Source organism: Nylanderia fulva, unplaced genomic scaffold (genome assembly GCF_048542155.1).
Source record: "Nylanderia fulva isolate GAGA-0341 unplaced genomic scaffold, ASM4854215v1 Scaffold9, whole genome shotgun sequence".
NCBI classification, from domain to species: domain Eukaryota; kingdom Metazoa; phylum Arthropoda; class Insecta; order Hymenoptera; family Formicidae; genus Nylanderia; species Nylanderia fulva.
The window spans coordinates 2924726-2948943 of NW_028191026.1; the positions used below are offsets into that span (position 1 = coordinate 2924726).

The following is a 24218-nucleotide window of genomic DNA, read 5'->3' on the forward strand; positions in this document are numbered from 1 at the left end:
AACATAATGTTGCATTTTTTTTAATCAATGATATTTTATCTCGTCGATATATGCATATTGTGTATAAATGGAATTTTGAGAGCAATAAATTTTAATTTAATTATTGTGAAATTAATATTTTGAAAATTTGTATTATCGACCGTGGGTAAATTTTTTATATGATAATATTCGAATTATCATAACAGCATTTCAGTAAATAATTCCAATTTTCATAATATGAGGGCGCCACAATAAATATTATTAATTCTACGCGTGAGATTTTTTCATTTCTAAGATGTTCTGTCAATTATACACAACGTATATATAAAGTTTAGATATATCTCTAAAATACAGAGGTAAGATAAACTATACTACATTATATCACATTATTGTTAATTTAATGGCTAAAAATTAATTAACGTATCATATCAAGACGGGAATTACATAGGAATTTTAATTAAAATGATATATCAAACATGACATCGCAATTTAATCGTGAAATATAATCACAGATATCTCAAGTAATCCTTGACAATTATGTATAGATACTCATCAATCAATTATATTTGCGGTGCGTTAATTTCTATTGAAAGACCTTTGCTACCTATGTATAATTAAACATGCATAGAATGGCATACATCTATCTATATATGTACAAAGTAGCAAAGCGAATAGCGTTAAATTTTTCAATTCGTTACGTCCTATCATGTATTGCGAAAAATTGCAATGATAGATTGAAATGTGTTTTCAATAATGTGTAATTTTCACAGAAATTGTGAAGAATTCTACACTTGAGAAAAAAAAAAAATTGAATTATACCTAACTATATACGCAATGAAATGTTAAGCATTTATAAAGTATAAATTTTATAATGTAACGACAGATAAATAAAATCAATCGCGATTTTTTTATAGATAAGAAGATATTATATAGAATAAATCATTCGCGTGTAAAAAGAATTTTGCAAGCCGATATAATCTTTGTATAAAAGATTGTTATTTAATCTTGATAAAATTAAATAAATTCAAAGTTAATAGAAAGTAATAAAATACATTCGTATTATTGATGCAACCGGATCTTAATAATATATATACAAATATATATATGTATATATATATTTATATTTAGAACTTTTATATATTTTTTTTTACTTTTAGAATTTACACACACATAGTTATATATATATATATATATATATATATATATATAGTGTGTGTGTGTGTGTGTGTGTGTGTGTGTGTGTGTGTGTAAATATATATATATGTATACATATGTGTATATATACATAAATAATATATAAAATAATAAAATATATATAGAGAGGATTTTCTCTTAAAATTTACTCTGAAAATCGTGGTAATCGTGAGACAATAAGATATTGGAAGAATTTTGTAAGAGTTTCTCTGATTAGTATATTTACCACAAAAAAAATATTTAATATATACATAGTAAATTTTACTAAAAAATAAAATTAATAAATCAAACGTATGTTATTATATTTTATTGTGGTAGATATTAATATTTTTTATTCTGGTAAATATTAATCAGAAAAACTCTTATAAAATTCTTCCAATATTATATAGTCTCGATTATCAGGATTTTCAGGGTAAATTATTCTAAGAAAAAATATTCTCTGTGTATAAAAATATATATATTTTTTATTTAGAACTTAAAAAAAAAATATATATATATATATATATATATTTGTTGCACATTATTATTTACACCACTTTTTATATATAATTACTTGTAACAGTTATAAATCTCGTTAGATTAGATGATAATTTTGTTGCAGAGATACAGCTGTAGCAAATGTAACATCAAAAACAGCAAGTGTGACTGTAGAAGTTGATGCTACTTATGAACGTGAGAAGAGAACTTGAAGAAACGAGAGGACATCTCCGTAGCCGCTCTTCGAACGACTCATATGTACATCGGATATGTGATCGGAAAGATATTTCCCTGAGGAATTGTCATCTTGACTACTGAATGCTTACATAGTCATTACGCCGTTTTATAGTCCCGGCCGTAAGTAGTTTTGGTGTCACGAGGCATGGCCTTTCGAATTATTCGCCAGCAAGAGATAATGATAATCATTCGCTACGATAGAATAAATGTATTATATACTAAAACAAAATGAAACATCAAATATGCTCCCATGAGATAAATTCCATTTCTTAAAAATGTCTTTCTTCAGATACAACTTGTTTATTCCCCAACAAACTTATTCCTTTTTTTCTTTTAAATATAATTGTAATGTAAACTAGCGACTGCACACTTTTTCAAGTCTGCTATTATGCCTTTAAATATTTTTCAGTCTGATTAATTGCATAATAGATACTCGACAAAGTCAAATGATGCCCGCATGTTTCATATGTTATCCAGATATTTCAAAATGTTAATATAGCCATTTATAGATGAAGGGGCTTGATGAAAGCTAATAAACAAAATTAGCTGCTCTCATTCAAATGAGTCGATGATTCAACCATATCGTTATGTAATTAACATTTAATGAATTATTTGACCGATTCGATTACCATTATAAACGCGAATCAACATTACGTAATAACTTGACATTTACTCGAATCAGGGCGACTACCAGTTACACTCATTTCTTTCTTTCACTGCAGAAGATACAACGGATTGCGCCGCTCGTAACGTCGGGACAAGAAGAGGTTTTCGAAACGACGAGGATCGTCTGGTCAAGCTCGCCTGGTGGGGACGAAGACGAGGAGGACGAAAAGGTAAACGATAATACTATCGCCGTATGAACCGGTATGCACAACCGCGACGTCGACGACAGGACGAACAGGTGGGGTTCGTCCACCCCACCTGTGGAGGACCCAGGCAGTGTCTTGTCTACCTGATGAGGATGATGCCCCGCTCTGGTGGGAGAAATTTAGGTTACTCGTACCACTAGGGAATGTGGGCCGACTATATACCGGCTCATCGCGACCGTCCGCCAGTTCATTCCTTTCCCGTATTTCCGATTCATCGGATCATCCTGAGCTACGGCACTCTCTCGACCCCTGGTTCCTCTTATCGTCGTCGACCAGACTCATCGTAGCTCACGGACCACCCTAGGTAAGTCCGAGCAGGGGAAGAAAAGGAAGAGGATTATCTTCGAAGTTTCTCCTCGAGCATCCTCAAGGACCGCTGCTTCTTCAGTAAGTACAGTATTTTATTTTCGAGGATTAAATGGGATTTCAACTGCGATGTTGCTGTGACATCGACGTCTTAATATATTAGTGACGAAATAGAGAAGCAATCGATCCAAGATTATTACATTTTTTGTTCAAGATTTTCGAGGAAGAATAAAATATTCTTCTTCGAAGAAATTAAATATTTAAAAGAAGTATTGACTTGATCATTTTTATATTTCTTCTTTTTTATTTTATTTTCTGAGAAGAAGAAGAAAATATTTCATTCTTCTTCTTCTTCTTCTTCTTCTTCTTCTTCTTCTAAGAAGACATGAAATAAAAAAGGAGAGATATAAAATTAATTTTTAAATATTTAATTTCTTCTTCTTAAAGATATTTCATTCTTGCTGTTAAAATCTTGAAAAAAAAATGATAAAAATGATTTAAGAATCTTCGATCAATTACTTTTTTATTTTGTATTTATATTGAGACGTCGATATAAAATTGATTCAAAATGTTCTTTTCTTCGAAGAAGAATTTAAAAGCCAATTTTTTATTTCTGTCGAAAATTTCAACAATTCTCTATAAATAATTCGGAAAGTGATGATAAGCGCATATATTTAGAAAATGATCTCTATAATAGCATTGATGCTAATTAGTGGAAATATAAGGCGTAAGATATATTTTTCTACAATTAAAATATATCGAACATTGAACTCACTAAAATTATGCGGGCTTTAAAATTGATATATTTTATCAGTGAGCGCATGCACATCTTTCCCAACAAAATTATTTGATAATTCTCCAACTTCCTAAAGACATGACATAATCATATGTAAAAGCTCGAGAAATTTCTGTCTTTGTTAGAGCCGTCCCCTTATTTCGGACAAAGGCGCAATACGTCGAGAGAAATAATATGTTGCATGAGAATGTAATGTAGTAACATTGCGTCAACGATTTTACGAGCTTTTGTTTAAGTTAAGTCGGTTGAAAGTTACATCTTAGGTCTAACGCGCACGTTACTCAATTCTCGGTTTATACGAGGTGATGACAGGATGTTGCATTTCAATTTCAAAGTCATTGTTCGCCGTATCTGATAAATTATACATTAAAGTCAACAGGTTTTTCAATTTTTAAAAATGCGACAAACTCGCGATTTACTCTTCGATCATTCAGAATATCTGATATTAATTTGAATGATGGATTTTTCGATGCACTTTATTCTTCACGAAATCTCTTAAAGAGAATATATATATATAGTTTATTTATTTTGACATTTAATATATATATATATATATTGACTATAAAATATTTATGTAACTCTGTCTCTCTCAAATTAAAATTCTGGAAAAGCAAAATGCTGTCTTCTTAGAAATAAAAGTTGCAATTAGTATGTCGTTCGTGATTAACTTTTACATAGTGAAAACATGGTCTGGTGTATCTCGTAATTATGTTAATAATAGGTAGAAAGATGGGCGATATTAATTTTCATACCGACAAGAGATGACAAGGTCTTTTAACGAAGAAAGTATGTAATTAGAAATGATATTCATATAAAAAAGAGTAAATTAGACAAATCTGTTCCAGATACTCTTTAACCTAATTTAGCAAAAAGTCTTTCACACGTTAGATTTTTAAATAATTTTTAAATAATTTAAAAATTTTTAATAATTTTTTAAATAAGTATACTCTCTCTTTAGAAAAATGTAGAAAATGTTTCCCATTTTTTTGCTTTGAACTCTTCGAAACTATATTTACGGGATTTTTTCAATTCTTTCTCCTTACGTTGCTTATAATTTATAATAATATTCGTACTCGATGTTAAACAAATAGTAGCGCGTGTATCGAGATTCAAGATTATAATATTCTCGCGTTAGTTTATCTTGCACACACGAGATCTTCGATTTATTAACGAGATAAGTAAACGATCGCTCGTGAAAGTTTATATGCAAGAGTTGTAAGTAACGGATCTACTCGATTTACCGTCCGACAACACGTGGTCAATTTTTTTACAACATTAAGAACATCTCAGAAATGTGTAAACTTACATACATTAGGCGGATGCATTCGAAATAATAACAACACCGTTACAAATTTCAAGTTTGATAGATCTTTAATGAAAGCTTGTTCTCCCGAAGATAGATCTTTAACGAAAGTTTGTTTTCAAATTGCTTCCTGGATAAGGAAAGCTATCGGTATTTTGATTTCTTAAATCAAATCAAAAAAAGTATTAAATTTTATTACCAATTATTAAAAAATAATTACAATTATTTACAATTAGTAAATAATTAAAAATTAATAGCGAGCAAGGTATATATCTGTCATAAAAATTAATGTCAGATATTTCTGAATATTTTTATACATATATGCAATTGTTTTATAACAGAGCTAAAGTAAAATTATTTACCATACAATGAACTTCGGAAGTGATTTGTATCATTTGAATCATTCGAATCTCGCGTCAATGCATTATTGACTGAACGATCTTCTTTTTATCATCTTAATATGGCCGAGTTTCGAAAGTATCTTCGAATCTGCCAGCCATCTCCCTCATCTTCAGTAGTGTCCTTATTTCGATTGGCTTTGTTCTGTTCTATATGCTTTCTCGCTAATTCCGAATCATTCGAGTACAACTTTTCAATTTTTTAATGAGAGCAGTGAAATATCTTTGGATGTTTAAAAAGAGAGCATCTATATTTAAAGATAAATCTATTTTTGCAGATTAATTAAAAATATGACTATAGATTTCATATAAAAATAAATTAGTAAATAAAGTAAAATAGTAAGTAGTAAAAATAAATTAGTAAATAGAGAGGAAATAAATTTAATTTTATGGGATCTAAAAGATCTATTTCAATTATCGATAAAATATATTAATAGCAAACCATAGCATCGTAAAGTTTCTCTTTATATCTTTACATGTCGTAACTATACTAATCATGCTATAAAACTATTTTCATCTTTGAGCTGCAAATTAATTCGATAACATTAACTGATCTTATTTTACGAACTAATGACTGAATATTCAAATTCCTTGAATTTTTTTTTTTGCGAAATCGACGTTTAGAACGTTTTTACATCGATCGTTCATGTTGTTTAGGTCAACTATGAAAAAACATGTACACTGCCTCTCACCAGAGGAATTTAAGACTCTTAATGATTATTTCAAAACATATTTAATTTCGTATCAGGAGAGTTTCCTGATACATTTTATCCTTTTTTCTAAATCGCTCTTTTATCTTTAAATAAAATAGCGCGATTACGTAAATGCAATTACACGCGCCTGCATTTGTGTCTAGATATTTTTTCACCTTTAATTTTGCATTATACGCACGGGATATTACATACATTATTTATGCAAGGAAATACTTTGAAAATATTTCCTTAATGATCCGTCACCTTTGAAATTTCCTTTCACTTGCGTCATTTGTCATGCTTCCCTATACTTTTATTTATTTATTCTTCTTTTCGTCTACAAAAGAGTTTTCCTCCGATTTGTATGAGCTCTTAATTGTAAAGTAGCTAATACTTAATAAAAAATATCGATTTTTGTTGCAAGTTCTAACGTACGACAAGTCAATGAAAATCGGTAAAATATACCGTCACGTTTTCTATAAATAAAGCAAATTTCGCGCTTTATAAATTGCGATTTACCTTCTCGCACAAAGCGAAGTGGAAAGCGTACACGATTGTACACTTTGCGCTATCGCGGGATTTCGACACTTTGTGTGAGTAAAACGAGCATAACGATCCTTAAGAGAATTTGCATCGCACAAAACAAAGCAGAGGAACAAAGATTAATATCGTGTCTGAAGTAGGTAGCACAAAGGTGAAACTACCGTCCAAGAATTTCGCGAATCTGTGATAAACGCTTTTCGAAGCGTTATATATTTAAAGTTTTTTTTTTCAAATAAAGTATTAATTAAAGCACAGTTTTATATTTTTGAATCAACATCGATTTTTTAATATAGTTTCAAAAATTTCTGTCGAAAGGTACTTTTCATAGAAATGTTTTGAACTGCTAAAAAATCACACGTGATTTTTCAGTATATATCAGAATATAAAACTGTAGAATATATATAAAGAGAAATTAATTTTAATATATAGCGTTTAACATGTGACATATTTTTAAATATTATTTGATATTTACATAATAATTTAAATCAAAATCGAAATATATATTACAAAACATTAAAAAAAAAACGGTGATGAAAATTTGATAAGAATGAAAAGAATATATAGACATATATGCGATTTTATACGATGCAAGTAATTTTGCACATCTTCCATTAAGATGAAGAAAGGTGAAGATTATCCGATCGATTCGGTATAAATGAAAAAATGGGAAACTTAAGATTGCTATCTCCTTTTAGATTCCCCGATATGACTCACGAGCGCATTTCTATACTTAAACATCAAGTAGTTGATCCCCGATAGCTCAGACCGGAGTCATCATTAACGAGGTGAGCTCTGTGTTTTTTTCTCTTTTTACGGACTTGGTTCGTCTCGTTTCTTGCCGTGTCGGATTCTCCAGAATCCAGACGCGGTTCGTAGTAATACGCGGGATACCAACATTGCCGTTAACAAAAGTCCACCTCGGACAAACTGTAAGAGACTCCTGGAAGAGAGCCGGCTGGACGTAAAGCCGGCCAGCTAACGGTTACAACGCGATGTGGTCCGCACACATACACACAGACTGACACGTGTGTACGTGTAGAGGCATGCACGCATACATTTGCTCCTCTCAGTGAGTGTCTCTCGTTATCCTACAACACCTACGGTTCTCATTCTCATACTCATTCTCATTCTCGTTCCTGTTCGCGTGAATGGCCGCGTCTCACGAATACCTGGAAAGCTCGACGTCAAGTCGGACAGGTGTCACGACGGTTTTGATATTGTCTAAGTGGAAGAAATCATCGTAGACATGTATTTCAGAGAGGAAACTGGCGTATGAATTTCTCTCTCGTGTGCGGGACTTGAGCAAAAATTCGGTTATCTATATTTTTACCTTTAAGTAATTGATTAATATTTCATTTATTAATTTTTTAGAGAAGATATTTTAGATATAATATTTTGATTTGTAAATATTATATATTGTTAGAGTATATTAATCATGAAATTTCATTCAATCTATTAGAAGTTTTTAATCTTATAAATTCCCAGTTATTAATGACATCTTATTTTTTACCAATCTTTAAATCTCATGTTATACCAATAATTAAGATTTAATCTTATTGGTATCCCAGATAGCACAGCTATTCGAAAAGAATTCATTTGGATAACACCTTGTATGTCACCAATTTCGAGTCCCTTTTCAAATACATATAGAATTCATTTTACAAAATGAATTCTATATGTATTTGAAAAGGGACTCGAAATTGGTGACATACAAATTAATTCTTTTCGAATAGCTTGTGCTATCTGGGATAACATAAGATTTAAAAGATTGGTATAAAATAAGATCGTTTAAATCTTATTTTATACCAATAAGATTCAAGCTTTTTCTCGATATGTAGAAGAAAGATATAATAGTTTCTGTCTTCTTCTCTACAATTATTTTGCATTTCCGATAAACGAAAAATTCTATGTCTTGGAGCACAAACGTTTCTCCATAATTGAATAATCATTATGATTATTTTAACGACTGTCATGTAAGTAGCAGCTAGATTATTATATTGCGGCTTGTTACAACGTAACTAGTATGTGTAAAGCAAATTGCTGTAGCACGCGGTTACTGCTCACGTTCAAATTACAGGGGTACGAACCGTTAAGATATCGATACCTTTTGCAGAGAGAGACACCGACATGAGTAAGGTAAACGGTCAGAGCATCTGCTTTCAACACGCCGAGTTATTATTAATCTCTGTCACTTTGACCGCGACGTAATTCCAGTTTACCGCAAACCACCAATGTTTTATCAAACATATCGAATAGCCACACTGTTTTTCCTGATATACAAAATAATTCTTACAACAAAATAATCATCTTCCTTTTATCTTCACTTCTTAGCACTAGCATCTTATGAAGAAGTGTGTGTAGCAATTAATATTATGATGAAGAAAAAAATAGCTGTAAGATAAAACAATTTTTTTTTACAATAAAATAAATATTATAAATAATTATTCTTGATTTATTAATTTAAGAAATTATAATTTTCATGATAAAATCAAATAAATAAATTAAGCATATTTCTAGGGCAATACAAGTGTTGTATTAATTATTTTGTATGAATTTCAGTATATTATATTAAGGTAATATTGTTTTCATAATAATACGCAATTATATAAATCATATCGTGTAATCTTTTGTGGCAATCTTGATTATAATACATTGCCAACATCGAAAAATATAGTTGTATTCTAATATTTTTTATACTAGAAAGTGCATTATACATGTCTAACGCGTACATGCAAGATGCAAGACATTATGATATACTTGAGTATTATAATTAAAGACCGTGATGCAAGAAAGGTAGTTAAATAACAGATAAAATCAAAAACTTTCAATATTGCTCAGAGATAAATATAGAACATGCAAAATATATTTAGATGACATTAATATTCATTATTAAGATTCCTTGAAGTTGATGTCTCAATTGAGCTAAAAGTAAAATTTTAGAAGTAAAATATTTAAAAAATATTAATATATTTTAAAATATGTCAATATCTAAATATATACTAAAAAAATATTTTTCCTAAAAATTTATGTTTTGTACATGTTGATTTTACGTTTTGTAAAATCTCGACAATAAAAATGTGATCAAAAAATAATACGAGATACGCAGCGGCATCGACAGATACTTAGACTCCATCATAAAAAAAAAGAATGTGTGCCTTAATTAGTAAAATTAGCCACTTGCGCGGTTCTCCCCGAAAGAGAAACGAAAAGCTGTTAGAGAGCACATATATACCCGGTGGCTTATAACGGTACCGAACTTCAAGATCATACTCTCGGCGACGACGTTCTTCTTCTTCATCGCGTTCGAAAACCCTCGGGCGATGCACGTGTCTTCGCGACGAAAGGAGATAACCGGACTAATGAGTCGATTCTGGAACAACTTTCCTTTCTATCACTGCGTATATGCCATATCAAACTGACCGATGAGAACAAAGATCCTCGAGATGACCGTGTATATGTCCATATTGAGGCACTCTTTGGCTTTTTATATTCCTCATATTTTCTTAATACATATATTATTTTATATTATTTTTTATTTTATATAATTATATAAAATTGCACATATAATTATATTATAGAATTATAATATAATTATACAATATATATATAATAATAATAATAATAATACAATTAATGGGGAGAACATTACTCTATCTGATATTTTTATATTTATCAATATGATGTGCGGGGATATACATATATGCAGATTTAATTGATCAAAGATTTAACCTAATATATTCGTGATTTAATGTCCTTCTGATATAATTTTACAGTATATCATCTTATGTAATGTCTTAATCATATTAGGTAATTTACGCGCATATTTAACATTTAATTTTCAATATATATGCATCGCGTGAAAGAGTAATCGGAATATCATCTTATTAATTACAAAGTTCCGCGGAATTCTCCGATTTTGACGCATCTCGAAAATATCGTTTCGTTTGCATTTGTTGACAAATTTCCCATTAATTCATCGTTTCTCGAGCTTGTTAAGAAATATAAATTTCATCCTATTCCTAAAAAACATTTGCATCGAAAAGACTCGATTCTTTATAGTTGCTATTAAAATGTCATCTTGTTCTGAGACTTTTTAATCTTTCACGTCCTTCTATTTCACAGAAAATAATCGTAATACGAACAAAAGTGAACTTTTTCATGCAATTTTTTAGCACATAAATACTTATTGCTTTTATATTTTCAGACTAGATCGATTATCGCGCGATATATGTATAATAAAAAATGCGCATGCATAAAAAAAGTCTAAAGTAATTATTTTGCTAATATTCATTTTTCAAAAAATTAAAGATCTGATAAAATAGATTGCAGACTTTTAAAAAATTATTTTTTGTTCAAGCTTTATATATTATCAAGATCAATAATTGCTTATATTGTTTATAAACATTTAATTTCTTTTAAAATGACATTTCATTGCAATGCTCTTTAAAAGTGGAATGTGCTTTCAGAAAAACAAGTTTTTTGCAGAGGAAATTCCTCATTTTCCTTCTACAAGGTTTTATAATTAGAACCAGTGATGCTAGAATGAGGATGTACCAGTGGCATCATTGCGTTGTACATGCATATTATATTGATATCTCGATTAATTTTTAATTTCCAAGAAAAATTTGAAATAGAAAATGAGTAATGAGAATCAATTAAATGGAAATAGTCTTTTGAAAAAATATATTTTAAATGTGAAATATAAAGCAAATATTTTTTACATATTTTGCATTTCCACTTTTAAGTGCATCCATTTCAAATAATGCACACCTCTGCTAATGAGCCACATCTTCGGATGTTGATGCTCATCCGAGGCCTCCACTTCGTGACGCGAGTGTCACGAATGGTTTAGAAAGTTCGCAGCCCCTCGCTGAGACCGACAACCGTGATTCGAGGAAAGTCAGTTGCCTGATAAAAATTAGATAAAAAAAAACGCATTGCAAAATCACAAGTTTCACTGGTTGTATACGACTCGTTTCTAAAGACACATCCGCGAACATCTTATTATCTTTTTGCGGATTGCGAATAATGAATACTGACGTTGTCTTTCAACTCCGTTTGTACTCACACATGCAAAAAAAAAATCATATAATTGCTTCTCTATTTTATTTATTAATATTTTCACTTATTTATTATCTTTATTATTTATTTATTTTATTAATTTAGTATTATTTATTTATTGATTATTATGCCTTACCTACACTAAAAAAGTGAAAAGATTCTCGTGAAAGAGTATAATTTGTTCCGCAAAATGATATCTTTCCAAAAGAATGACATAATAAAATAATACTAAGTGACTTTCAGTGATAGTTAATTTAATTCCTGTCATGTGATTACTACATATAAAAGAGATGACGACTTAATTACCGATTACGCAACGTCCTGCCTTTTAAGAAATAGTGAAATATCGCATCTCCCGATTTGTGAAAAGCAATATAATGGCGCTCCTTAATGAATTAGCGTCTACGTTTGCATTACATTAATTAGCTGCTGTTGCGTCATAATACATGATACATACGTTAATGCTTCCGCGTCTCTGGATAGGATGAGAAACGATAAAGTACGTGAGAAGAGTTCGCAGTTAGAAGTTATTTACGGCAGCATCATTAACTCTATAAAAAAAGATTATCGCGAGAACCATTAATTCCCTTTCCATTACTTTAGATTACATTGCATATAATTTTTCCAGACAGAAGAGAAGGGAAGACAACAATTTTCGCTTGTATATGTATATCAGGAAAAATACGCGTTGGATAATTATTATTTACAAAGCAAAATTAGTTTTTTCAATTCTTATTTTATTTTCAATATTATATAATTATTTCATTATTCATTTAAATATTTAATTTGATATTTTAATTATTATTTTGATTCAAATTTAAAAAAATATAAAATATAAATTTAATTAAAAATAATTAAAATTATCAAATTAAATATTTAAATTAATAACTGAGATTAAAATAAGAATTGCAAAACAATTTTGTTTCGTAAATAAATATATATATATATATATATACTTCTGTTTGATCAGAATATATGTTAAGTGCATATTAAAGCTTTATTGTATGTAAAAATAAAAAAAAAGAAAAAAAAATAATCGCGCACGAGAGGAGACACGTTTCAAAGAGGAAAATTGCGTAGGTGAAGACATGTATAATGAAGATATATTACTGTAAGGTACGTTTGCTCTCGTGCATGGAAATGTTCTTTCGCAAGAGAATTTTGCACAACCGTAGACTCGATAACAACTAAATCCGTGGCATCCATTCTCTGTACGACGATTATATTTGAATAGGCTCGAGATGTGGAATGCTTCTCCTTTTTTTCCTTTCTCGTGTCTTTCATCAGAAAATCATGATCTTCTCTAAACATATCGTTTTGACGTTGATGTAATAAAATCATCAGGAGACAAGAGTTTGAGAATGACGAGTTTTGTAACGTCGACGAAAAAAAGGAACACTCGTTGAGATCACTCAACGATTGTTAAATATGTATGTTAATATTATGTCCGCATAACACTTCTCGTATTGAGAAAATTGATTTAATATCTAGAAAAGAGAGGCCTAATAATATATCATTAAGACATCGTTAACCCTTTCATCTAATGTTAATGTTAGCCTATAGTAAACATACATTGATGAGTATTTAATAGTTTTGCTCCTCTAAGTATGCGTTTGAAAAATAAATACAAATAATACAATTAAAAATGAACAAGAAATAAATTATTATAAATATAATTTGCTAAAGAAAAAAAATAAGTAATTTAACGGAACTTCAAATATTATCTAACTCAACATATAGCAGATACTTTTGAAACTGCAATATCATACATTAAATGTGTTTAAAATAGTTAGAAAATTATTAATAGTTGAAAATATATTTAATGCTTATTTTCTCAACTATTAATAATTTTAAATTATTATAATATTAATATTAATATTAATATTAATATTCATACATTTTGTATCTATTATAAATTTTATATATATATATATATATATATAATATTCGAAAAAAATATTTAGTGAATACATTAAATATTTCTCAACTATTGATGTAATTTTTTTTCGAATATTGATTTAATTGTATATAAAAGAAAAAGGCTGCTTCAATTTAAACATTATGAAAGTAAAATAGGGAGTGAAAATAATCTAAGAAATCTCTAAGACTAATTTAATCCAAGATACGATTCATGATGCAGTTACGTGAAAAAGATGTCAACAATCTTATCCTCAATTTATTCGACGCATGAATTTTATTCACTTTTGTATCCTTTCTACCGGTTCATTAGTATTAGTCTCGTTCATTAGAATCGACCATTAAACACACGATGTGTTTTTATCTCGCTAATACATATTGCCGCTCTCATAACCCATCAACCTCTATTCTAGCGTTGAGCTATCAACTTTCGATCTGAACACTCCATTTCACGCGGTACACATTTAACAGGTACGATACATTATTACAACGTTGTAATAACACTTACGTTTCCATTTTAATTGACGGCTATCCGCGAAGGAAACGATTGTCAAAGAACTGTTCTACTATAGAAGAATAAATAGCGATACACGATGTTCTTCTTTGGATTTAACTTCTTTCCTTACAATTCCGAGATATGGTTGCACTGTTTAAATACGCCAAAGTTTTTATACGTTTCTAATTTTTCACACTGCAATTGCTGACAGCTATATTGATTAATAAAAAAATTCTCTATTTATAATTTTCATTAATATAATTATTTTAAATATTACAGTATATTGCAGTAATATAAATATTAATGATTATTTATTATGGAAAGACACACATATATACGTATACATATATATATATATATAGACCTTCGAGTTTAACCAGTTCGACTTCAAACCAGTTTGTTATTTCTTAAAAAGAAGGAGTGTATTATAGCATGTCTTTGACGTACTATGACTTATAAATATGAATGCTGTAGTGACTAAATTAGACATTCAACAAATTCATGTTTCCACTCGTCGTGTATTGTATACTTATTGTTTGATGTACAAGTTTACCGAACTAGAGAATCAGAGTAATAAATAATTCAGATGATAAGTGATCTTTCTCTTAATATTTTCTTCGCTTAATTTTTCACGCGATTCGATGATTTTTAATTACTTTCTTTCAATAATTATATCTTTGAAAATGTATTTTCCCTTGTGCAGGCAAGTCGTTTTCATCATGAATAAAACAAACATCACCTACAATCGCTATCTCAAGGATCGTTCATTATAATTTCACTGAAACATCATTAAATCATTATAATAATTTAATTTTACACCGCAAAGAGAGTTAAATGCTAATTATGTCCCCCAAGTTTATTTAAATCTGAATGTCGAGAGATGTGAAAGTTTTCTTTGTATAATTTCCTTGAAAGGGTTACAAACAAATTAAGAGATCGTACATAAGAAACCATTCTTTCCCTCACGGCTTTTACTAATCGTGCAAAGTATTGCCTTCCGAACTGAAGATAGTCTATCCGATCAATTGGATATGGCTTTTACTTGGTAGCTTTATAGACGTGTTTTGCAACGGCTTTGTCGTATCATTTGATTTTCTAGAAAGTGGTTCGCTTTGCATTTGTCCTGACAATGGATGACAGTCATTAGTAAAACCATCACGATGCGCCGACGTTCATGTCGCGCGAAATTAATCCGGAAGTCATAATTCGATTCGCCGTTTACTTTTAATCAAATCGAGTTAGAACGTTGATTAATCGCGAAGTAGACGACAATTATGAAACATATATTGTCCCTACAGGAGAAAACAGAATTTCTAATAGTTAACAATTATTTTTCTTTCGAATAATTGATTAACGTAAAGAAAGTCTGGAAGACACCTATCTTTTAGTAATGCAAATTAAATGCAATGTGAGAAAAATATTTTATAAATGCACATGTATCACATAGTAATTTTCTCCTCTCATTGTTTGTGAAACAAAGCTCTTACTTATTGAATGATAGTTTTCAAATGTTATATTAATTTTGGAGAAAATTACAAAGATACACCAAGAGAACTATTTTTAATAAATTTCATTAAAACTAGATTTTTCTCCAAAAATATTTTCCTAAAATTCAAATTTTTAATTTTGACGCTATTTAATTGATTTCATCTTCCTTTAGAATAATTCGAAAGATATTATATATTAAACGTGATTGAAAAAGTGCTATGAAACGCTATGTTAAATTTGCAGGAAAATTGTGTCAAAAATTTGAATGATTAGGATTGTGTTGGGTAAATTTAGCACACGTACGGGCATCATATAAAAGCCTTGTAACCCCGTAACCTCGAACTGCTGGACACATATTCAATAGCGTTGGCAAATGTTCAGCGTTCCCATTTCCCGAAAGAATTGCCGACTTTCTTACAAATTCCATGATACTACTCTGGTCTATGTCACATGTTTGGTTGTCTATGTCAAGTGCTCTGAATTTATGTAATAACTATTTGCATAAAAACATGAATACGGTATAGACCCATTATTGTCAGAGTTTTCTAATAGGTTTGCATGTATATTGTTACATATACTTTTTTATATTTTATTTTAAATGAAATTAAATCAAAAATAAAATGAAAATAGATTGTCAATATATGTAAATCATATATAAATAAAGTTCATTATAATAATATATAATATTAATATAATATAATAATATTATATAATATTAATCACATTAAACATTTATTTTTCTTATGGTGATTTTTATTATATTTTCTAATAGAATTAAATTAATATATATAAATATATAATTTTTTAAATATATTAATATAAAAATATTAATATATGTATAAAAGAAAATTAATAAATGAGGGGAAGTAGGAAGTGAAAAAATATCGTTTTACGTTATAAATATAGTTTTCACGATCAATATCAAAAGAGTGTAATTTTCCTAATTTTCAGGATGATTGCACTAGAAATCGCGATAATTCTCGCTCGCGTTGCATTAATTATATGTACATATGTACACAGAGAGAATTTTCTCTTAGAATTTATCCTGAAAATCATAGTAATTGTGAGACAATATATAAGAATTTTATGAATTTTTCTGATTAATATTTACCACAATAAAAAATATTAATTTTATTTTTTAATAAAATTCACTCTGCACCACATATTAAATATTTTTTATTGTGGTAAATATTTTTTGATCAGAGAAACTCTTATAAAATTCTTCCAATACCACACTGTCCCACAATTACAATGATTTTCAGGGTAAATTTTCTTTCTGTGCACGCATGTTGCATTACACGAAACTGTGGCATCGAGTTGATACTTGCTCCGAAATCCGAAATAACGGATTTGAAATGTCAAGAGATTGGAGTTATTCCATATAATACGTATTAATTTAATCGAACATTGCTGACATAAATCGATGAAAATATTTCACGCCAAGCTCTTCTGTGAAATAAATGTGTTAATGTGTTGATCTGAAATCTTTTTTTGGCACTCGAAACTCTCGAACGATTGATTTGTTACACAAGTCCGTTCAATAAAATTCGAGCGATGAGATGATATGCATTGCGAAATTAGCTTCTAAACCAATCGCCCGTTCTCCTTCTCTTTTCAAGGTCCAGGAGTATGAGGGCCATCTGCTTGCTCCTCGTCGGCATCGTCGCCGTGAATGCCCAGCGTCGTTTAGCCTTGCCCGATCCGCGAAGCTGCGCGAATCGTAAGTATTCCCAGTGACATTTCGTCACCTTTTCGCTCCTTAGTTAACAGTTGCGTGACTAACTAGGTGGAAAATAACGGAAACCCGGACTTATAAAAGAGAGAAAGAAGAGTCGCTCATTAGAAATGCATTTGTTGTGTCGTAATTCGTGGTGGCTTTGCATTAATTAATAACACATATTGCAGTATCATGCTCCATTTACGTTCTTTTATAGCGTACGATTTTACAATACAGAAGATGATTTCTTTAAATTTTTTAAGATACTTCACCCACCTATAATATTAATCAAGACAAAGAGAAAAGGTCTTAATTGACACATAGATCCGCGAATGGACTATCATATTTCAGGGATAGAGTCTTTTTGTATTTCATATAAATAGATATATAAATAGACCTCTATGAGACTCGATGAACTCGTTGAACCGAGCTATCGATCAACTTAAATATGATCGCGATTATTGATGATGTATTAACCCCATTCTTCAGGCGTCCGTCATTCGTCATACAGAGATGGCAGAGGGGTCAGTCACTCGTACTTCTTCAGCTGGGAACATCAGCCGACCAGAAATCTCGAGGTGGATTGGTTGGATGCTCGCAACATCTGTCGTCGTCATTGCATGGACGCCGTGTCCCTAGAGACCCCTCAGGAAAACGAATTCATCAAGCAGAGATTAGCGAGAGGTGAGTCTCCGCGATGACAAGAAGCTCGACATTTTTATTGTCTCCTTCCAGTTTATACATATATGTATATGTCTTATGAAAATTCATATAATCTTATAATCGCTTGCGAATAATTCAAGAGTCACTGATTTCGACAATCGGAGAATTGATAAATGATAAATTTTAATCCTTGATTATTCGAGAGTTGACGCAATAGAACCGGTAGCCAATCATAAAGCTTCGGTGATAGATCCTTTCTGATGACTCTTGACTTGACGTTTTCTTGAGTAAAAATATCGATGCACGAAGAATTTTATGTCGTAAGTGAAAATATGTATTGTCATTTTTTTAATGCTTCTTACTTGTTTGCAAAACGAAAATTACCATAATTCATATATGGAGTTGCAAAATACAAAATCAATTTGCAAAATATGCGTGCACATATAGTGAAGTATAATATATTATCATATTGTATATTCCGTTGGAAATTTCCGAACCTGGCCGCACATTAATTTTTTTCCAGGATCTGCGTTAAAAATTCGAGAGACACGAATCTCATTAACGTTCATTTCGTTTATTGTCGGTGGGAAAATTTTCACGTTGCAATCCCGCAAAATACAATAAAATAAGCACTCTCGAGTGCGTGAGAAGTAAAAGCGGAGTTTCCTCTACCTCGGTTGGATTAGATTAGCCTAATCGAATCAAACCCAATCGAAATCTAATCATAGCACCATCTAAGCAACATTGTGCAATTATTTGCGCCCGCAAACTTCGGTTTCTTCTTCTGTTTCGATCAGGCTGGCTGTAACTAAATCGAAGAAGAAACTTAAGAGTTTGCGGGCGCAAACGATTACACAATGTTGCTTATTTAGATGTTATGCCGATTAGATCTTCTGAAGGGGTAGCGAGGATCAGAAGAGATCCGCATAGATTCCGGTGGCGCAACTCTTCGTGCCTTGTGGCTCGTCATTTCTCTCCGTCATTTCTCTGCGACCCGGTTTGAACCTGCTCGCGGTGCGAGGAATTTGAGTTGCAATTTAGAGTCGCGGGTGACTATATAGATGCTCTCGCGTGTGTATATATACCCCTATACTCGGCTAAGCAGGTCACTTTCACTTGACCGTTGATGCCCCGTTGATGCAAAAAAAAAAGGAGCCGACGTGAAAGGGACTTTATGTAGGTACTTGTGACTTCAACGAGATATTTGTCTTCCGAGCCTAGATTCTTGGTTGGTCGGTGGTCACGAAATGTTTGTCGCACCGATTAACTTTCATTCGAACGAGCAATGTTGAAATATAAAATGTCGATTTTAATGTATGTCAGTCTTGTTTTTTAAATTTCTTAATCCAGGGCTTAAGCATGAAACTAAAGTCAAGACTTTGGATGGCTTTTAATTTTTATTACGGTTCTTCTGCGTTTAAATGTGTATATTTAAAGTTTAATTATGATTATAGTTATAAATCGTATCTAATAATTAATTGATAATTAATACATCGAATAATTCAAATAAATTAGATGAAACAAAACTAATATAAAACTATGATAAATAAAAGATTTAAATTAGTTGTTTAGACGATAATACTTTGCACAACAAATTTCATCAACATTGTTTAATTCTCGTATTACTGCAATTATTACTTCAAAAAATGATGTTCTTTTATTTGATAATTTGTACAATTTGTATCTATTTATATCTATTTATTATATAATTTATATCTGTATTCTCGTGTAATAATCCTATATAATAGAAGTTTTCGCTATGGTTTCACACGCACGTTTTCACTTAATATATTATCGTATATACTTTCTTTTTTCTTAAACTTTCAAATAATCAATATCTAATTAATTTTCCGTTTAAATAGTTATATTATTATACTTTATACATCCACATCAATTTTAATTCCTTTTTCTGAATATATCTTCTAATTGTTAATATTCATCAATCAAGAGATTGAGATTAATCAAGATTATTCTATCAATGCAGACTTTTAGAAAAAAATGTTTGTTGCATAATATTAAATTTTTTTCTTTATTTATATTATAAATAATAAAATTATCTCTAAAAATAAACGATAAATTGATAATCGTCGGCAAATTAATACAGATTATTAATTAAGCTATAATTAATAATGAACAAGCATCGTGCTGTGCAATAAACTTTGATTGTCGGATGTGAGTTATTTAATTATTTGATAGACGGAGAATCAAATTCCGCGGAAAACCGCAGATTGAAAATATAATGAAGAGGATAAAATAAGGAAATGTTGGGCAAAACTTAATTTAAGGCGTCTAAGGTCGATGAACGGCAGGTTCGAAAAGTTGAATAGTGCTTAATTAAAAATAAATTGAATAATAAATTCAAATAACACATTGCAAAGTATCTGATATATAAATATAAGATATATCTTTGATGCTTGATTTGGTATTTATTTTAATTAATTCGCGTGAAATAATGCGAGTTTAAATGATGGACTTCAAGAAGCAATGCAGATTTTCTAAACTAATATTCTTTAAGTAAATAATTCATTTAGTAAATGTTTATGCTGATGTCCAGAGCATGTTTATTCATATGTAGAGATTCGTAGAATTTCAGTAAAATTATTTCAAAAATATTTCGTATGAAGTTAAATGATAACATATGACTTCTTTGTTACAAGATGATTATGCAGCATGCATTATTATACGATGGAGTCAGTTAGTAATTTATCTTAATGATAAATCGAGTTGCACGTCGAATATATGACATTTTATACGAGGTTGTTTGAGTTATTGTTCGGACAATTAGATGCTATTTGATTAAGATATACAATCTTATTATGAAAATGATGGTTATTCTTCCGCGCTTCCTTGATTCTCATTTAACGTTTATGAATACCTGCCATTATATTTTAGATAATTTTATATCTAGGAAAAAAAATTTCTATTGCGGTCACAAGTGATGCGGATGTCCGGGTGAAAATAATCGATGCATCGAGTGATGCAAAGATTGAAAAGTCGTCATAATTTATAGCTAACAATAAGAAATTTAATTATCTCCTCCATTAAGTTTTTATATGGAAAAAAACTCGCGTGCTTTTTGAAAACTTCTTTTCTCCTAGTAAACATTTCGCCTCGCTTGTCATATTAATCGCATGAGAACACAAACTCCCAAATTGATACTACATCGATACTGTCGTTCAATCAGGAAACGTGAGATACATTTGGACGTCCGGCCGGAAGTGCAACTTCAACGGCTGCGACCGACCTGATCTTCAGCCTCAGAACGTTAACGGATGGTTCTGGTCCGGATCTGGTGCCAAGATCGGATCGACAACTCAACGTAATTCCGGAGATTGGAGCAACACCGGAGGATACGGTCAACCGCAACCGGACAATCGCGAAGCTGCACAGGTACGATATTTTTTATTATTTACTCTCAAAGTTTTTATATTTTTATAATATTTTTTTCGTTACATATAATTTACACACGTAATTAATTAATTAATTACGAATATAATTAGAATTAAATAGATTTTAATATAAAGAAGTAATGTAATACAAATAAGAATTTAAAGAGGGAATTGTGATAAAAATTTCGCCAAATGGAGCAATCAGCAGACTCTAACATGCTTTCGAAGCGCATGTTGACCTCGTGAAACTCTGATTTATATTCTTGTAGGATAGAGAGAGTGAAAGCGCTTTGCCATCTTTGGATTTACATCGTTGCTCTCATATGTGACCTTTAATATTTTATTTTTATCGATGCTCTCTCAACTTCAGTGAAGTAGATACAGAAACTGTAGAGAAATTACACATTTTTCATGAGGGATTAAAAAACTGAAATTCATGTACCCCCTCTTTCTTATTCTTAATGTTCTCTATATGTTACACTATTTTAAAAGCTCGTTTTGCTATTTTAAAAAGTATGTTAGTTTTTGAATTAAATTGGAGTATTTTTTATACAATTTATTTATGAATCAAAAATTATTTATTTATGGATAAAAAAATTATATACAATATATATAAAAGATAGAAAATTAATCAATGCATTTTTTGAAAATTATTTTTTAATATTTTTTCCTGACTTTACGGAGATCAGGATTTCTCTGATATACAAAACAATCAAGACACCTGAATTTTTCCGAGTCAACTTGCTGAAGATGTGGTCCAAAGAAAAATCCAAAAACATTCAAAATAATTAAAGGGGAACTTATCTTAGCTTCCGACATCTCTTTTTGAAAATTGATGTATCAGCAGAACCTTGTCAATGATTTACTATTATTTTAATTATATGTCGTTCATTTCTAGGGTAACGACGAGTCTTGCCTGTCCATTCTGAACAACTTTTACAACGACGGCATCAAGTGGCACGACGTGGCGTGTCACCATGTCAAGCCCTTCGTGTGCGAGGACAGCGACGAACTCCTCAACTTCGTCGCGTCCCGAAATCCAGGTATCCGTTTGTGAGAAGCAAAACAGAGACAAACCCTGGCAAGCAAGCTATTACATCGTTGTACACGCAAAGACAGAATTTTGCGAGGACAGATACCAGGACAAACGCGACGATATTTCAGGCGCACCGTGTATTCTTTTTCTCTCTTTCTCTTTCTCCTCTCTCTCTTTTTCTCTTTCGTCGTACCTTTATTTATAATTACACTAACAAATATTTTCTTTAATACGAATCGCGATTTTGTAGTAGTGCCCGCGCAATTCATTTATTGTAAGCGAAAACGATTGGTAGGTCAATAAAGTAGATGGTAAATGCATTTTTTTTTAGTATTATACACATGTAATTCTTGTAATTTTTTGTATTCATTTCGTACGAGAATAAATGCATTTTCCCATTTGTATTTAAGAGATCCATATTGCTTCTCCCACCCCTATATTATATATGTATCTTTATTCTGCTTTTTGTAAAGACAATTTTTATAAGTTGTTCAAACATTTTGAAATATATGTATATGAAACAAAATATAATAATTTATAAAACAACTGTTATATATATAATTCATTATTATCAAGAGACGCAGTATAGTGTCATGGTAGAAAAAATTAATTTAACATAAAAATAAAAGAGAGCGTTCAAAAATATGCAAAAACATATATATTAATAAAATGGTCCTTTGAATAAAGCTAATAAAAAATATGTGTAAGGTATATATCTGTCTAATAAATTAAGGTATCACTGCGAAAAGAAGAAACCTTTTTTACATTTCAATGTCTTTTTTAGATGGATTAATATATTTAGGAATATAAAAGATTTATAATAATATATAAGAATTATTCGTTTATATATATATAATTTGAAACCCATATAATACATAGAATTATTCATTTTTATATGGTTTTATATGTATACAAAATGTATATAATATAGTTTTTTAAATCATATGTTTTAATTTGATTATTATTTCGTTTCACACACGTGCAGGATTTGAATAAATAATTTAATAATAAAATAATCAATAAATTCATGAAGAGAATTCTATTGGGTCATTTCAATGATGTCTTTTTTAGATGGATTAATATTTTTAAGAAAATATAAAAGATTTATAATAATATATAAGAATTATTTGTTTATATAATATATAATTTGAAACCAATATAATATATATAGAATTATTCATTTTTATATGATTTTTATATGTATACAAAATGTATATAATATATAGTTATTTTATTTTATTCCTGAAAAATATTTGACAAGAACTATTGGCATGTACAATCTTTTGCCAATTCGCATGAAAAAGAATGATTCAAATAATTTCAATAGTTTCAATGATTTCAATGATTCCGATGATTTCAATGGTTCCAATGGTTCAAAGTCTACAGCAATGTAAGATTTATAATTGTTAATGCTATTTCTTTAATAAAATGTTATTTAAAAATAGCTATTATTTAAAGTGTTGTGCTGAAGATCCCAAAATTGGTGATGTAAGTTTTATGTATACTCTATGTGATATTTGAATTGTAATTAATTGAACCATTGTTATTTTTTTTTAAATCCATATGTTTTAATTTGATTATTATTTCGTTTCACACACGTGCAGGATTTGAATAAATAATTTAATAATAAAATAATCAATAAATTCATGAAGAG

The 24218-nt window shown here is 30.0% G+C and overlaps 1 protein-coding gene across 3 annotated transcripts; it reads left to right on the plus strand.

Annotated features, from left to right (window-relative positions):
* Positions 1-272: 272 nt before the first annotated feature.
* On the plus strand, positions 273-22968 carry CTL5 (C-type lectin 5). Of its 3 annotated transcripts, XM_029323177.2 has the most exons (7): positions 273-335; positions 1775-2007; positions 2610-2723; positions 17379-17479; positions 17966-18160; positions 21324-21529; positions 22427-22968. In XM_029323177.2, the coding sequence occupies exons 4-7, from the start codon at positions 17389-17391 to the stop codon at positions 22583-22585; spliced, it is 651 nt and encodes a 216-aa protein (XP_029179010.1). In that variant the 5' UTR covers positions 273-335; positions 1775-2007; positions 2610-2723; positions 17379-17388; the 3' UTR covers positions 22586-22968. The 3 variants fall into 3 exon arrangements, with proteins under 3 accessions (XP_029179010.1, XP_029179009.1, XP_085345935.1); XM_029323176.2 differs by lacking the exons at positions 273-335; positions 1775-2007; positions 2610-2723 and adding an exon at positions 3088-3146; XM_085489809.1 differs by lacking the exons at positions 273-335; positions 1775-2007; positions 2610-2723 and adding an exon at positions 7562-7582.
* The last annotated feature ends 1250 nt before the right edge of the window (positions 22969-24218 follow it).